Source organism: Heloderma suspectum, chromosome 5 (genome assembly GCF_057233095.1).
Source record: "Heloderma suspectum isolate Gila_16-S chromosome 5, 16-S_ref, whole genome shotgun sequence".
NCBI classification, from domain to species: domain Eukaryota; kingdom Metazoa; phylum Chordata; class Lepidosauria; order Squamata; family Helodermatidae; genus Heloderma; species Heloderma suspectum.
Window position 1 is genome coordinate 74428952 of NC_139462.1, and position 18513 is coordinate 74447464.

Genomic DNA, 18513 nt, shown 5'->3' on the forward strand with positions numbered 1-18513 from the left:
AATATATTTTGGAATTTAACATATTTAAGCCTACACACTGAAAGAAGAAAAATACTTCACTGTTGATTAGAGAGGACAAGACATTTCTAGTTGCTGGATGTATGTGTATCCGTAATTGCTAATCTATGTGTATTTTAATAAGCAGAAAATGGTAAAATAATCAGGGATGAACTGCATTGAGATTATGGATTCGATTTTCACATTTTCCTCCTCGTAGCAATTGAGCTATGTAATGTTTTATTTATTTCATGTATCAGCGATTTATATCTTGAATCTCTAATCCTAACTGCACCCTCCCACCCCGAGGCATCTCACAATAATAAAAAAATTAAAAACCAAAATTCAGTGTCAACACAACAGGCGGTATCCAACGATGTCATTCCACTAAATGAAATCACGCTTGTGCAACTCTGCGAAAACTATTGGTTGTGCAAGTGCCAACAATACGTGCAAGCAGTAATGAGACTGGCAAGCAGAACTTGTGCAAACAGCAATGAGATGCATAAACAGAGCTTGTGCAAGCAAATGCATTGCACAAGTGAAGTGTATTGTACTAGTGGAACACACTATTGTGCCAAGTGGAACTGAGATGTGCTAGCAGAGCTTGTGCAAGCCAAACTGAGATCCATTGGTGGGGTGGTTGCACAAGTGTAATTTTGGTTGGATTCCCCCCTTGCACATAGTCACACACCTAGTTTCTGCTAGCACAATGTTACCTACAGTAGTGGAATGTCACTGTTAGATACTGGCTAATAACAAGCATCATTAATGATCTTATAGAACTACAATAACACTGTATCATGAAAAATGTATAATTTAATATTTAAAAGCCCTTTTCAATAACTGTGGATATCATTGTTTTTCAGATTCATATGTATAGGTCATACAATCCAAAACAGAGTTCAACCACATAAGACCATTGATTTCCATGGGCTGAAGCATCCTTAATTCTGTGTTGGATTATGGTCATAGACTAAGTAAATACTTGTGTGATACTACTCATAATATATTTAAATTAAGCTCTCTTTTTGTATTTAAAGCTGTCTTTTGGGGAGATATTGCCTTAGATGATGAAGACTTAAAAATATTTCAGATTGAGAGGACAATTGATCTTACACAGCATTCAAATGAGAATGATGGACATAATACAGGTAAGCAGATTTTGATTCATTTATGCTACAATCCTATATTCATTTACCTGGGAGTAAGTGCTATTGAACTCATTTGGGCTTATTTTTTGAGTATAGGATTGCGCTATTACATACGCATAGTATAATGAGTGTTCTTCATTGGACATTTGCAATAATTTGTTTTCTTACAGACCAAAATCCCATACTGGGGAATAATTTTATTGATGCCAACTAAAACATTTATGTATTTATTTTAAAATATTTATGTCCCACCTTGCAGTGCTCAAGTTGTCTTACAGTCAACATAACTAAATTAGCAGTTATAAAAATATAGTCTAAAGCCACCAGACAGGGAAAAAACAGTTTGGGTAATCACAGTCCAGAAGTCAGCCAACCCCATAAAATTGTCGAAATACAATTGTCTTTACCTGGGATAGTTTTACCTGGCATTGAAACACCATGAGGAAGTGGAGGAGGTGGATCTTCTGGGTCAGGGACTAACAGAGTCTGTGTGCCACTGCGGAGTGGCAGTAAATGGAGAAGACCCTCTCCCCATGACCTGAGGGTATGGGCAGGGTCATGAAGGAAGAAATCATTCTTCAGGTATCCTGCCCCTATTTGGGAATTTAAAGAAATTGTAAGCATTTTGAATTGCATTCAGAAATTGATAAGATGCCAGTTGACCTAGCAAGAGCCCTATTCAGGCATTCAGTATGAATACTTGAGGGCCCAAAGTATGTAGGGGCCAATGTCCCTACCCCCTCCACTCCCTACCTCTGAAGGGAGGTTCTAAGAATGTTCATCTCCACACGCTCTGAAGCCTCCCTGTGACTGGAAACCCTACACCAGATCTCCCTTCAGACGTTCACTAAATGCACAAAGGTTGGGAGTGCGTGGTCTTGGCCCCATAGGCTCTTTGTGCCCTCACATGTTCAGGCTGAATAGGGCAAGTGGATTCACTTTATCAGAGTAACTGGCTTCAATTAACTCTTGCGTACATCAAATCATGATCTAAATTGCTAAACTTTTATCTCACTATGGGTCAGTTCACATGGTTAAATCTGTGTCCATCCAGGGCTCCCTAAGTGTCTCTAGGGATACATTTATGTGGATAATATCGTGGTGGTGATTTCTGTAATTATGATGGCACGTTTTCCAGCTACAATCATGGGAATTGCTGCACTGAAGAAGTATTGGCTATACACATCAAGAGTCCAGTTCATACAAGACATTTCCATCTGGGTACTCTTAGGATGCACTGAATGGGTAAAAACTGACCTTGTCAACCAGGTTTATACATATAAGGACCAGGGAAAATATGACTGAAACTTGTTAGGCTTTCCATGGGAAGAAATGCTGGGAATTATTTGTTAACGCATGGTAGCAGCTGTATAAATAGCCAGTTTACATTAGCATGCCTGGGAAGTACAGTGCAATGGTGGAGAAACTGTAGGGCACCCTACAAAAATTAGTGAATTTTGACTGTAGCAGAGATTATCCCCAGATCTATGCAGAAGTGAGCAGGGAGCAGCTTGAATGGAATTCATATCCTCATTGCACTTTACCATGCCCTACCAACAAGGTATGTGAGGTGTGTATGAAACAGAAATCATTTCTGTTTCAAGCCAAACCCATACCTGATGATCAGGGAGAGGAGAAGTGCTATGTAATTCCTTGCTTTTGTCTGCATTTTTCATCAGACTTGGCTGGTGGAGCAGAGATTGCAATGGCAGTATTGGTGGGAGAGTGGAGGTTCTTATAATATTCTCCCTACAACTCTGCTTTGGTTACATAGGCGTTGGGTGCAGCATTCAAATTTGAATCACCCTAATAACCCTTTTAACACTAGTCAATAACTTATGCATATGGATCTGTTTCCTTGATCATCTACTAGTTTTGCTGAAGATTTATTTGAGATGCAGAGATGTCACTGAAATTTGTAATTCCCTGGTTTGGAGTATGAACTTCAGTGACATGTATTGCTTGTCTTCAGTCCAAGATGTAGCAGAACAACAAAGGTTACTTGTTCCTGATGTCTTTTGTCAACATGTTCTTGTATTTTAGCATTTACTCGTGATAAAAACTATCCTAATCTGCAAAGCGCTATAAGGGGAAGGAAACATCAAGCATCCACTGTGCTAATTATAGTGTGCATCATAGGTAGAAGCACAGAAGGAAAATGATCATTGCTGAGGTTCCATTCTTCTTACTCCAGTTATAACTAACTCTGAGCCAAAACTTCAAATTTTCAAAATTTTGGCTCTAATTTGGGTGGAAAGCCAAAAAAATAAAAATAAAAAGGGGGGGGGGAGCAAAACTAGAAGGTGAATTTTGGGGTGGGGTCTTGTTCTAGGCTGAGACCTGGTGAAGCTTGGCAGGAGAGCAGGACCACAGGACCACGGACAGCTCACTTGGAGCACAGTATATTCAGGCCAAATAGAAAGCATGATGTTGCTCCAAGCAGGATTTGGAACCACACTGAGGTCTTGCTGTCAGGTTTCGTATTCCTTGCTCTGCTGCCTCTGAAGAATGGATGTTGCTTAAAGGGTCTGCACCTTTTTCCTTAGGTGCTGTCTCCAGCAGAGCTAGGGAGCCTCCTGCTGCTCCTGTAGAGGCCAAGAGTCTTTGTAGTCAGAGGAGTAAGGCAGGGCTATCTTGTTGGATTGTGCAGGATGCAGCTTTGCTGGCTCTTTGAGATCTTCACCCATTGGAGTCTCTTGTGGGGTGATGCTTTTTGGTACTCTTTCTAGAGCTAGTTCCTGCCCCCAGTCTCCCCCTCATCAGTATTCTCAGAGTTCTCCTTAGATAATAGGGTGTCTGACAGATTGAGAACTTGATAAAAAGTGGTAAGTGGTGTTTGGTGAGTGCTCTTCTCTCTCTCTCTCTCTCTCTCTCTCTCTCTCTGTGTGTGTGTGTGTGTGTGTGTGTGTGTGACTCCCTCTTGGTCACAGTGGAGAGTCTTTCAGTGACCACCAGTTAGCAGCTGCTGTTCCTCATTCCCTGCCCCACCACAGAATGTCCCAGAGCATTGTTCAAGAGTATTTGGCAGTAAAAGACTGTCACCACAAAAAAGTGAGGCCACCATTTCCCACCTGAATGCCTTGGAAATACACACCCCAGAATGCCTTGGGGTGAGGGAATGTCAGACACCAAGAACAGTTTTGCCACTAAAGGTAAGTTTACCTTGCATTCCTGAAATTTGCCCCAGCCCTGGAAAAAAAAATGCAATTCTCTCTCTCTTTCAGGCCCCCCCCCCCTTTAAACCATTGCAGTTACATACAAATCCAAAACATTGTGATAATGATGGCAGGTTGCCTACCTCACTTGTTGGAAGCATTTTCCTTAACATCATGGCTGGGTTGGCAGCCTATAAAACATGGACTGGAGGTCTAGTGCAGAACCCCAGTGCATCCATTGCCTATCTTTGCCAAACAAACTACTTGCTTCCAGAGGGAACATTTTCAGCTACAGTTCCTCTTGCTACCTAGGGGGCAATACAACAAAACACACTATTGGCTTTCAGGTCTAATGAAGTTTTTGTACAATTCATAAATTGATTGATTTGTTCCATCAGTTAAATGAAAAAGGAACAAACTTTTAATAGCAAAAAATGATAATGCCTGAAGACAAATTCTTCAGAACTTGCATAATTAAATCCCCAGTTTACTGAAATGAAACCTATATACAGTGTGCAACCAATTAAAATCACTAATTTGTGAAAATGCATGTAGATCATTGTAGGTGGAGTATAATTTAAAGAAAATATATGTAGCCCTTTTACTTCCCCCACTTAGTAAACCAACAGCTGCTGTGTTTTTTTGAAATCTAAATATATCATGCAAGTGCTGTCTTATTTGGGAGGGGTGGGAAAGACAGTTCAAGATCATGGAGGGTTGCTTTGTGTCACCATTACTGTGACCACATGAATCTTATAGTCTTGTTTGGGTAGCCCCATACGTTTCTTGACATGACTCTACCTAGCCTATGATAGTAATAGCAGAATAGACCAGTGGCTAGAAAATTCATAACTCCGCCTGAGTTGTGACAGCATCTGGGAGATGCTGCTGGAGAAAATGCATTACATATCTTGCCCTTCCCACTAGGGTTGCCAGCTGACCATGATGAAATGGCCTGACCAGGTTTTTGTCTCTAACAACCTTGTCCTTCAGAGATCAGCAGATAAAGTATTCACAGTATGGGAACATAAGAACATAAGAAGAGCCATGCTGGATCAGACCAAGGGTCTTTCTAGTCCAGCATTCTGTTCACATGGTGGCTAACCAGCTGTTGGCTGGGAATGCTCAAGCAGGGCATGAGCGCAACTGCACCCTCCCACCCATGTTCCCCAGCAACTGGTGTACATAGGTTGACTGCCTCTGATACTGGAGGTGGCACATAGCCATCAGGACTAATAGCCATTGATAGCCTTTTCCTCCAGGAATTTGTCCAACCCCCATTTAAAGCCATCCAAATTGGCCATCACTACATCCTGTGGTAGCGAATTCCATAGTTTACTATGCATGGTGCGGAGAGGTCCTTCCTTTTATCTTTCCTGAATCTCCACCAATCAGCTTCATAGGATGACCCCAGGTTCTTGTATTTTGAGGGAGGGAAAATAATGTTTCCTTATCCACATTCTCCATACCATGCATAATTTTGTAGACCGCTATCATGTCTCCCCTTGTCCTCCTGTTTTCCAGGCTAAACAATTCCAGCTGTTGTAACCTTCCTTCATAGGGGAGATGCTCCAGCTCCTTGATCATTTTAGTTGCCTTTTCCTGCATTTTTTTCCAGTGCTACAATATCTTTTTGTAGGTATGGTGACCAGAACTGGGCACAGTATTCCAAATGTGGCCACACCATAGTTTTGTATAGGGGCAGTATGATATTGGCAGTTTTATTCACAGTTCCTTTTCTAATTATGCTAAACATGGTGTTATCACTTAATAATATCTGTACACCAACCTGCTGTTAAGCACAGCTACACTAGCCAGTTCAAAACTTGGCAACCCTACCTCTCAGAGATCTTTTCCCTACCTTTCACAAACTCTTCCTTGTCCATATGCCTGACTTTGAATGACAGCCATTGTATCCTGGTGTTTGAAATTTGCCTTCTTTGTTAATTAAAACAAGTAATGAATAGACTATTTAAATACTTTATTTTTTGCTTATCTTTTCTTAAAATCGTTTTACATAGTAGCAGCTTTGATCTTTTTAAAGATCTGGATTTAAAATGTTAAGAGACTCAGTTATTTCCCCCACCCACTCCACAACAAATAGTTTTAAATAGCTTTGAACTGTTTCAGAGTCTGTTTTTGCTGACAGATATATACAGCAAGGCAAATAACCTCTCTTGAAACTTGAATATAATTGATTGATTTGTTTAGCTTGCATTTTTGCTTTTGATTCACAGACATCTGAAAATCTGTGTTGTAATTATCCTGTCATCTTTTACAATATGCAGCATCTCTCAGATTAACTTTCTTCATGTCTTGCATGGGAAACATGTGTGGTCACATCCTGAAAAAGCAGAATATACTTCTTAGGCAAGAAATTCTAGTTTCTTTAGGTATATTACAGTGGTGTTGTAGACAGATATATTGGGCAAATGTTAAGAATCAAGGTATTAATTGTTTTAATTTTTAAAATAAAAAATATAATAATTTTTTAAAACAAAACAATACAGCTCATTTGTACATTAATCTAACATTCTATAGGCTGCAATCATATCTGAGAGTAAACCCCAGTGAAGTGAATGGGTTGGATCCAGATTTAAGGTTCATGCAACTGGGCTTGCGGAAGTGGAATTCACTGTCCCCACCTTCCCACAGCAGTCCCTCCAGTCCTCTGAAAGTTCTACACAGAGAGGCAGAGGAGCCTGTTGAATGGGGTGAGCAATGGTACATGGGGAAGGGGAGATCCCCCAAAACCAAGCAGAGGCACCTTCCGTGAGTGGAGCCCTTCTGTCAGTGGAAGACTGATCCTGAATCCAACCGAATGACTTACTTCTGAGTAGACATGTATAGGATTGTTATATTAATTAAATATTACCTTAAATATTACCTTCTCCTCCTGAAGTATCATCAGAATGAAGGGGAGCTACTCAAAAACACAGCAAAGTATCAGGAGTGCTTCTGAGCACAGAGAGTGAGAGAGTAGTTCAGATTCTGAAGAAGAGCTGCCAAACATGGGGGAGGTATGTTCCCAGGCTAGTCTAGACATGGATAGGCAGGCTCCTCAGGTTTCAAAGGTCCAGCTGGAGGAAGGTCCCTCTTCACCCCCTCCTGTGAGAGACAGCGACCAGGGAGAGGCGGTGTTTGGCAAGTCTGAATTAATAGATACAAGGCACAGATGCAGAGCCAAGAGGGAGAAGGCCGGGGCGGAACTCAGAAGGTCTACCCGATTGGCCCTGCGTGAACAGCATTAGAAGCCTCATGAGAGAGAGAGAGACCTCCCCCGACCCCTTAAGTTAGGCTAGTGAGCCTGCCTTTCTTTCAAATGGTGGGCAACTTTCATAGCTACCTTTTGAACCCCCTGAAGGCATTTCAGAGCAGACTGAGAGTCACTGAGAATTTGCATCTGTATGACCCTTTGTGGTAATGGAATTAAAAGCTGTAGATTGAAGCCTCTTGTGTGTGTTTGATTTGGCGTTTGAAGCTCAGTGGGGGCAAAAGGGATTCCTGACACAAAGAGTCTCATATAAAGGAACTTCCCAGTGAATTGTGGCAAGATATTTAGGGCTTTATAAAAACACCGCTATGAAACAGGTAATCATTTTATGCAGTAAATTTTTAAAATATGCAAACTTTCCATGGAAGACATTGGAAGAATACTACTGTCCATCTCTTCCATGTAATTCTTCAGTTACTTTCACTATGTGTGTGTTTCATAAATTAAACCCTACCCTGAAAAATGATTGCAGTCAATGGTTGTGTGCTGTGTAGCACACACTGATACTTACGAAATAGCTCATAGAGAAGGAATGTCTTAAAGTATTGCCTCATTCTCTTAAAATCTAAGCAAAAATTTGAGAAATTTTTCTCAAGGGTTTCTGTGACTATGTGATAGTGTAATGCAAATAATTAGGCAGATTACTGAGCAATCATGCAACATACTTGCCTTATATGGCACTGTCCACTTGGTAATAAGCCTTTAAACACTGTCATTTAGGAAGCTTACATGAAGACTATATGTCAAAAGAATTTGGAGGATTTCTGAAATGGGTAACCTGTTTTTCACTGTACCTCTTTCAAGACAACAATCCTATGCATGCTTACTTGGGAGCAAATACTGTTGAACTCAGTGGACCTTACTTTTGAATAAACATGCACTGGGTTATGCTGTAAGCCTTATATAGCCTGTTATACTCCTCCTGTAATAGGTTTCATGAACAGTGGCTTAATGCTAGTTCATTGTATTTTTTTTACAAGTATTAGCTACAGTGTTTTGTAAAGTCACCAAGGGCTCTTTAAATAGTTTTGTTATTAACTACACAATTTAATACTTTTGTTATGCTTTCATCAAATCAACTGTGCAGACACAGTTCTGTGTCAAAAGAAATCAAATAACAAATGTAAATATTATATAATCTGTATGTGATCTGCTTTTTACCTGCAAAGTGAATACTAAGATAAAAGGTCCAGCTGTCCTTGTAATTAGCTTCTGAGACTCTGTCCATCAACTCTTCAGCTATTGGTACTAGAGTTACTCAAGTATCTGATAAGTCGGCATCGTTATACGACTTACTGAGTTATTGAAATCCACTTATACATAATAGATTCAAATATATCACAGTGAAATAAACTGTCTTGAATTTTTAATCCTATGTTTTATCAGTTTTGTTTTTTGATGTTTCTGGATGCTTGTATTTATTCTTCTAAAATTGCATTTCTCTGAAAGAAGGGCTTAGCTTGCCATTCATAGTACTAAGACTGTCATGAGGAGGAGGGGCACCCTTCAAATAGTAATTAGACGATGTAGTTGTTGTGAATTGTTGGGATACCAAAGTTACTCTGGCCAGCAGCATGGAATGCATATGGAATGCATGCTAAAAAACCTTATGACAAGAAATGTGTTTTTGTTTCATTCTCAGAACGTAAAAGAATTTGAATGTTAGAAAATTATCAAAAGGATCTTAAGCTCTGTTAAAGATACATTTTTGTCAGCAACTGCTGACATTCAGAAAATTCTCCTCCCCACTTCATTTTTCAGTGAACACATTTGCTAAATGTATGTATGCAGTTTCTCACTTAATTTTCTTCTTTTAAAAGGTGGCTTTGGAGAGCATGGAGTGTCAAAAAAAAGTGATGCCCTCTATCAACTTCTAGACAGGATAAGAAGATTTGGCTCAGGTATTATACTATTTCAGTGGGTAGACATCCTAATTTTTCAGTCCCAGTAATGGAAGTACTGGGAAGCCTGTCCCTATCCTAATCCAAGTGTGCGGATACTTCATTTTGCACAAAGATCTCTTAAATGTGTCAGCTTCATTCAGTTCAGTGGAGGAGCACAGTCTACAAGTGCAAAGGAGTGTATGCCGATTGGATTCCTCTGTTAAGGTCAGTGGAGAAGCTGTCCTGGGTTAGGGAGCTCATTGTGTGCATTGGCTGTGCAGAGCCCCTAAGCCTAATTTATAACAGTAATGGACAAACTATTAAAAGTAAAGAGGTCTTTTCCCAAGTACAGTTTGACAGATCTCATTTTATATTTAAGCTCAGAAAAGTAAATACGGAAGCAAAACAAAGTTACCACTACAGCTTTACTTGGCATCCATCACAATGTTACTTACTATTCATTAATCAGGAAATAATATATTTTGATGAGATGATCACTAGAATGTTATTAAGAGTTATTCATATAAATGTGCAACCCCAATTAATGGGAAAATCAATGGGGGAAGGAATTGCAGGGGAAATGGGTATGTGCCAAAAAAGAGTAAAGTGGCCCTGTTCTTTCCTATTGCATCTTCCTTGCAAATTGCCCCCTTCTAATACCACTTTTCAGTGGAGAAGTGGCACTCTGGGTTTAGAAATGCAATTTGACTGTGTAATACCATGTAGTTCTGGCCATAATTTAACTTGCCTTATTTTGTGTTTAAGTGGTTTTTGTTTCCACTGTAAATATCCAGATATGCAACCATATCCTAAGAATTATCTCACTGAGATAGAATCTCATAGGATCAGCAACAGGACTGAATGCCACTGCAAAGAGACAGTCCGTTCCACTGTGCCAGGGCTTGAATCTAGTTTACATGGCTGTATATGGGGCTTTTTCAAGCAGGGGCCAATAAGGAGACAAGACAATTAATACTTGAGTGGTATGACTGCATGATAGATAGCCCTGTAGGATTAATTATTTCATTTGAAGCATTTCTTAGTATCATATTTGTTCATTGCTTTACAAGGCTGGATTTGATATATAGAAAAAAGTTGTATACCTTTGAAGAAAACATTACCATTAGTGAAATTTTAAGTATTTTGTTCCATTTGAGATTGTAAATATCATTGCAGGTTTTGAACAAACTAATATAACTAAGGGAAAATCAGCTCTAACATTCTCAGGGAGCTATGAGAGAAAAAGGTTTCCCAGAGCAGCTACATCACGCACAGAAAGGATATGGCCAGGAGGTGTCATTCCCTATGTTATAGGAGGAAATTTCACTGGTAAGAGAGACAACGGATGCATTTTTATCAGATGCATGAAGGAATTGACCCTCAAATTAGTAGAAAAGGTGTATTTAATGAATCAGATTTAGATGTCTTGAAATGGATTATCTCTCTTGCTTTCTTCGGTTTTGTGAATTGTGAGTTATGCTTAACTTATTTTCCAGTAACAAATCTTAAAATATTTGCATATTCCAGAGTCTAGATAGCTCTGTTTATGTGTTTTATTATCTACTGTGGGTTCTTGATAGTTTCATAAACAAGTTCCTCGTCTGCTGAAAAGTAAATATTACATGAAAAGTAAGAACATAAGAAGAGCCATGCTGGATCAGACCAAGGGTCCATCTAGTCCAGTGCTCTGTTCACACAGTGGCCAACCAGCTGTCGACCAGGGACCCACAAGCAGCGCATGAGTGCAACAGTACCCTCCCACCCATGTTTCCCAGCAACTGGTGTACATAGGCTCACTGCCTCTGGTACTGGAGACAGCACATAGCTATCATGACTAGTAGCCATTGATAGCCTTTTCCTCCAGGAATTTGTCTAACCCCCTTTTAAAGCCATCCAAACTGGTGGACATCATTACTTCTTGTGGTAGCCAATTCCATAGTTTTAACTATGTGCTGTGTGAAGAAGTACTTCCTTTTATCTGTCCTGAATCTCCCACCAATCAGCTTCATAGGATGATCCTGGGTTCTTGTATTTTGAGAGAGGGAGAAAAATTTCTCCCTATCCCCATTCTCCACAGCATGCATAGTTTTGTACACCTCTATCATGTCTCCCCTTACCATCCTTTTTTCCAAGCTAAACAATCCCAGTTGGTGTAATCTTCTCTCATAGGGGAGATGCTCCAGCCCCTTGATCATTTTAGTTGCCCTTTTCTGCACCTTTTCCAGCTCTACAATATCTTCTCTTAGGTATGGTGACCAGAACTGTGCACAGTATTCCAAGTGTGGCCACACCATAAATTTGTATAGGGGCAGTATGATGTTGGCAGTTCTATTCTTAATCCCTTTTCTAATTATGCATAACATGGAGTATGCTTTTTTTACAGTGGCTGCACACTGGGTTGATCTCTTCATTGAGCTGTCCACCACATCCCCAAGATCTCTTTTTTGGTCAGTCACCGCTAGCTCAGATCCCATCAGGCTATGCTTGAAGTTGGGAGTTTTTGCCATAACGTGCATCACTTTACACTTGCTTACATTGAACTGCATTTGCCATTTAGGTGCCCATTCTCCCACTTTGGAGAGATGCTTTTGGAGCTCTTCACAATCCCTTTTTGTTTTAACCACCCTAAATAATTTGGTGTCATCCGCCCACTTCACTGCCACTTGAGCACTTCACTGCTCACTCCTAATTCCAGATCATTTATGAACAGGTTGAAAAGCACTGGTCCTAATACAGATCCCTGTGGGACCCCACTATTTAATTCCCTCCATTGGGAGAATTTACCATTTATTCCTACTCTCTGCTTTCTGTTCTTTAACCAGTTACTGATCCATAAGAGGACCTGTCCTCTTATGACTGCTAAGTTTGCTCAGGAGTCTTTGGTGAGGGACTTTTTCAAAAGCCTTTTCGAAGTCCAAATAATCAATGTCTACCAGATCACCCCTGTCTACATGTTTTGTTGTTGTTGTTCAGTCATTAAGTTGTTTCCGACTCTTCGTGACCCCATGGACCATAGCACACCAGGCCTTTCCGTTCTCCACTCTCTCCTGGAGTGTGCTCAAGTTCATATTCATTGCATTGGTGATACTATCTAGCCATCTCATCCTCTGCTGTCCCCTTCTCCTTTTGCCTTCAATCTTTCCCAGCATCAGGGTCTTTTCCAGGGAGTTTTCTCTTCGCATTAGGTGGCCAAAATATTTGAGCCTCAGCTTCAGTATCTGTCCATCCAATGAGCACTCAGGGTTGATTTCCTTTAGGATGGACTGATCTGACCTCCTTGCAGTCCAGGGGACTCGTAACAGTCTTCTCCAGCACCACAGTTCGAAAGCATCAATTCTTCGGCGCTCAGCCTTCCTTATAGCCCAGCTCTCACAGCCATATGTTGCTACTGGGAAAACCATAGCTTTGATTAGATGGACCTTTGTCGGCAAGGTGATGTCTCTGCTTCTTACTATGCTGTCTAGGTTTGCCATAGCTTTCCTCCCAAGGAGCAAGCATCTTTTAATTTCATGGCTACAGTCACCGTCTGCGGTGATCTTAGAGCCCAAGAAAATAAAATCTGTCACTGCTTCCATTTCTTTCCCTTCTATATGCCAGGAAGTGATGGGGCCAGATGCCATGATCTTAGTTTTTTTAATGTTGAGTTTCAAACCAGCTTTTGCACTCTCCAATTTCACCCTCAACAAGAGGCTTTTTAGATCCTCTTCACTTTCTGCCATTAGGGTGGTATCGTCTGCGTATCTGAGGTTGTTGATAATTCTCCCGGCAATCTTAATTCTGACCTGTGATTCATCCAACCCGGCGTTTCTCATGATGTACTCTGCGTATAAGTTAAATAAGCAGGCGACAATATGCAGCCTTGTCGTACTCCTTTCCCAATTTTGAACCACTTGGTTGTTCCATGTCTGGTTCTTACTGTTGCTTCTTGACCCTCGTACAGGTTTCTCACGAGACAGGTAAGGTGGTCTGGTACTCCCATCTCTTTCAGAATTTGCCACAGTTTGTTGTGATCCACACAATCAAAGGCTTTAGCGTACTCAATGAAGCAGAAATAGACGTTTTTCTGGAATTCTCTTGCTTTCTCCATGATCCAGCGAATGTTGGTGATTTGATCTCTAGTTCCTCTGCCTCTTCGTAACCCAGCTTGTACTTCTGGTAGTTCTTGATTCACATACTGCTGAAGCCTAGCTTGTAGGATTTTGAGCATCACCTTGCTGGCATGTGAAATGAGCGCAATTGTACGGTAGTTTGAACGCTCTTTGGCGTTGCCCTTCTTTGGAATTGGGATGTAAACTGACCTTTTCCAATCTTGTGGCCACTGTTGAGTGTTCCATATGTGTTGGCATATTGAGTGCAGCACTTTAACAGCATCATCTTTTAGGATTTTAAATAGCTCAGCTGGAATACTGTCATCTCCGCTAGCTTTGTTGTTAGTAATGCTTCCTAAGGCCCACTTGACTTCACTCTCGAGGATGTCCAGCTCAAGTTCAGTGACCGCTCTATCATGGCTATCAGGGACATTAAGATTTTTCCTGTATAGTTCTTCTGTGTATTCTTTCCACCTCTTCTTAATCTCATCTGCTTCTGTTAGGTCCCTGCCTTCTTTGTCCTTTATCATGCCCGTCTTTGCACAAAACGTTCCCTTGAGATCTCCGATTTTCTTGAAGAGATCTCTAGTCTTTCCCATTCTATTGTTTTCCTCGATTTCTTTGCATTGTTCATTTAAGAAGGCCTTCTTGTCTATCCTTGCTATTCTCTGGAACTCTGCATTCAGTTGGATATATCTTCCCCTTTCTCCTTTGCTTTTCGCTTCCCTTCTTTCCTCAGCTACTTGTAAAGCCTCATCAGACAGCCACTTGGCTTTCTTGCATTTCTTTTTCTTTGAAATTTTCAAAGAAAATTTTTTCTTCTTTGGGATGGATTGAGTTGCTGCCTCCAGAACAATTTTACGGGCCTCCGTCCATAGTTCCTCAGGCACTCTGTCTATCAGGTCTAATCCCTGAAATCTATTCCTCACCTCCACTGTATATTCATCAGGGATATGATTCCCTGAATGTTTTAGTGGTTTTCCCTACGTTCTTCAATTTAAGCTGAAATTTTGCAACAAGAAGCTCAAGATCTGAGCCACAGTCAGCTCCAGTCTTGTTTTTACTGACTGTATAGAGCTTCTCCATCTTTAGCTGCAAAGTACATAATCAATCTGATTTCGATATTGACCATCTGGTGATGTCCATATGTAGAGTCGCCTCTTGTGCTGTTGGAAAAGAGTGTTTGCTATGATCAGCGTGTTCTCTTGGCAAAACTCTATTAGCCTTTGTCCTGCTTCATTTTGTACACCAAGGCCATGCTTTCCTGTTATTTCTTGACTTCCTACTTTAGCATTCCAATCCCCTATGATGAAGAGGACATCTTTTTTTGGTGTTAGTTCTAGAAGGTGTTGTAGGTCTTCATAGACCCGATCAACCTCAGCTTCTTTGGCCTCAGTGGTTGGGGCCATCTGATAGCACTGTGATCACTGTTTCCAATTGGTTCAACAACATTTACATCTCATACTAGGTCCTGTGCAACACCACATAGGATTAAATCCATGGTCAGTTCCATGACCAACTGTTCTAGGGCACAATCATTTAGGGCACCTAGAAATTTAACCTTGTTCTCGTGGTTGGAATATGCATTTATCCAATCAATGTGGGGGTAACTGAAGTCATCCATTATTACAACACTTCTTTGTTTGGAGGCCTCCCTGATTTCGTTTTCCATCTCAAGGTCACTCTGAGCATGGGGGATGATAGCATGTTCTTAGAACTAAATTAGATTTGGAATCTGGAATTGTCACCCACAGTGCTTCTGTGGAACAGCCTATCCCTTTTAGGTGTTCTAGTCTGATTGACACTATGCTCTCTTTGATGTACAGGGCAACACCTCCCCCAGTACGCCCTTCCCTGTCTTTCCTATAGAGTTTATATCCAGAGATGACTGGAACCCCCTTGTTCTCTCCGCTCCACCAGGTTTCTGTAATGCCCACTATATCCAGGTTTTTCTTTAAAATCAAGCACTTCAACTCTCCCATTTTGGCATGGAGGCTTCTAGCATTTGCATAGAAACACCTATACATGGTATCCTTCCCCAGATACCTCTGGCATGTGCATCTTTTGCTATGGGACGTTGGCTCCTTTGATTGTCTGTTATGTTTCACCATGTGTTTCTGGCCTATTTCCTCCCCTTCTACATTTGGGCAATCAAAAACATTTCATCTTCATCCCTTTGGGATTATGTAACCTGAACCGGATGCTTCCCAGCTCCTGTTGGCTTCTGTCGGCTTTCCCCCAGGGTTTAGTTTAAAAATGGCTCTGTCACCCTTTATATGTTTAGCGCCAGCAATCTGGTTCCATTTTGGTTCAGTTGGAACCCGTCCTTCTTGTACAGGCCCAAAACATTCCCCAGTGCCTAACAAATCTGAACCCCTCATCCTGGCACCACTGTCTCATCCACGCATTGAGACTCCTCAGCTTCGCCTGTTTAGCTGGCCCTGCATGTGGAACAGGTAGCATTTCCAAGAAAGCCATCTTGGTGGTCCTGGATTTCAACCTCCTACCTAGCAACCTAAATTTGGCTTTCAGGACCTCATGATTACATTTCCCCACATTATTGGTACCAACATGGACCATGACCACTGACTCCACCCCAGCACTATCTACTAGGCTATCTAGATGGTGCGTGATATCCGCAACCTTCGCACCAGGCACACAGTTCACCATGCAGTCTACACTTCCATCACAACCCAGCTGTCTATGAGTCTAATGATTGAATCTCCCACTACCACAAGCCCCCTCCCCCCGGAGGCACATCCTCAGTGCAAGAGGATATTTGTTCATCTTTCAAGGAATGGGTCCCTTCTAAGGGATCATTTCCCTCTTCCTCAGAATGACACCTTCCTTCCCTGAGACCTGCATTCTCTATGACAGCAGAGGAGCTGTCACCCTGGGAGTGGGACACAACTAATGGATCCTTGAAGGTTTCATCCACCAACCTCTCTGCCTCGCTTAGCTTCTCCAAGTCAGCAACCTTGGCCTCAAGGGAACGCACTTGTTACCTGAGAGCCAGGAGCTCATTACACTGAGCACTCACCCACGACTTCCGTCCAGCAGGTAGATAGTCGTACATGTGGCATTCAATGCAATACACTGGATAGCCCCCTCCCTAATGCTGGCTTTCTACCTTCATAACTTTTTGTGTGTGTGTGTGGGGGGGGTTTCCCTGGAAGACTTAGTTGTTTACTATGAGAAGGTTGGGAAATTATTTATAGTTATTTATTTACAGCTACTTAATGTAAGTATGGAGTAAGGAGTGGACAGTTCACCATCCTGGCTTCCTCATCCTGTTGCTAAACTTGCACAGTAGTGCGAGTAGCAGTGAATCAGTACCACTAAAGAGTAGTGCCAATTAGCAAACTATCACACCTTTACCTTTATCATAATGTCTTGAGATTCAGGTCAAGTTAACTACATAAACATTTTAGCTTGAGCTAATATTTTGCAATTTCATCCCACTGACACTGGGATGCGTCCTTTCTACTGAAATAACTTCATTGGACATTGTACATAATTGGCCAAAAGAAAGTCTTAAGAGAACAGTGTAATATCTTTTAAAGTAAATATAATAAATTATAACATTAAAAAATCATGCTTGGGTCCTTATTCAGTAAAGGATTTTCACACAGAAGGTTGCTTCCAAATAGATATGCCCCCTAGGTAGGTCAGTACTTATGAATCTATTTTGTAAGAAGCAGCCCTTGGTCTCTGTGCTGTGAAGCATCTGATGGTGGTGGTGGTAGGGCTGGTGGGAGAGAAAAATGTAAATGTACTGCAAAAAGTGTGCTGAATCATAAGTATACCTGATTATACTTATACTTAGCCACCTCCCCTTCCCAATAAAAAAGCTAGCCTGTCTTGGTCAGAGGTTTTTATTAGAAGTGATAATGTAAGGAATGGAAGCTAAATTTTAAAACAAGAGAGATATAATTTGCACAGCTCTTCCTCCAGAACCCTTGTATGCAAAACCCTTGTATGCAGAATGGCAAAAAAAATAAAAAAAATAAAAATACATAGGTAAAGAAGACAAAGTCCCTTGTGTTGCTAATTGGTACCAAAAAATAAAAGGCCCAGATACATGTGGTTCTTTCCCATTCCTTGTCCTGTCCATTAGCTTCTGGAATATGTATAAACATTTATACTGGCATGGGAGAAGATTTGAATTTGTGGAGATCTGCTTGGCAAACTTGTACAGATCAGAGGATTGTGGGTGCTAGCTGTTTCCATAGCCCACTATCTTTTCTGTTGATGTAGTGTAATGACCTTTCCCAACCTTAGGTCCACAGATGTTGTTGGACTACAACTCCCATCATCCCAACTATTGGCCATAGTGGCTGTGGATGGTGGAAGTTGCAGTCCAATAACATTTGGTGACTGATGGTTCAGTAAGGTTGGATTGGGCCACCTTATTTATTTATTTATTTATTTATTTATTTAACAGCATTTGTTTATACCCAGTAACTAATGTTTTATGCCAAAGCAACAGTCAGGTCTGTGTGTACAATGTGCTTAAAAAATACAGTCAAATTCTATTGTAGCTTGTGCTGTGTCAGCTATTTTTCTCATAAATCACCATGAAATGTTATGTGAATCTGCACTTTTTGACGTTACAGTCTGACTATTTCTGTTTTTGGAATGCTTGTGCATTTCTGGAGCAGTGTTAGAAATGTGAACTCACGCACACACAGCCCTCCCTGAAGGACAGGGTTAATAAATCAGTAACATTGCTATATTCAAAAGCGACATGCCTTTGTTTCATTCTGCTGCCCATCTCCTAATCCAATGCTGTGAGTATATTTCATATTGCCCTCATTTTCATATTGGTCTGGCACTTGCAGCAAGATACTCTTTCATCTCTTGCATACACAGTGAAGATGACATTATGGTAGACTGTTTTCAGATCAGTAGCACCTAATGGACCAATAATGAGGTCCCGATACAGCAATAAAAAAATGATTT

At 40.9% G+C, this 18513-nt stretch overlaps 1 protein-coding gene across 2 annotated transcripts in view; it reads left to right on the forward strand.

Annotated features, from left to right (window-relative positions):
- TLL1 (tolloid like 1) overlaps window positions 1-18513 on the forward strand; it is a 162412-nt gene that overhangs the window by 74711 nt on the left and 69188 nt on the right. For both annotated transcript variants that reach the window (XM_084860287.1, XM_084860286.1), the window contains exons 2-4: window positions 1041-1151; window positions 9401-9481; window positions 10640-10792. In XM_084860287.1, coding sequence (XP_084716413.1) covers window positions 1041-1151; window positions 9401-9481; window positions 10640-10792 — 345 coding nt within the window. The remainder of the gene's footprint in view (window positions 1-1040; window positions 1152-9400; window positions 9482-10639; window positions 10793-18513) is intronic.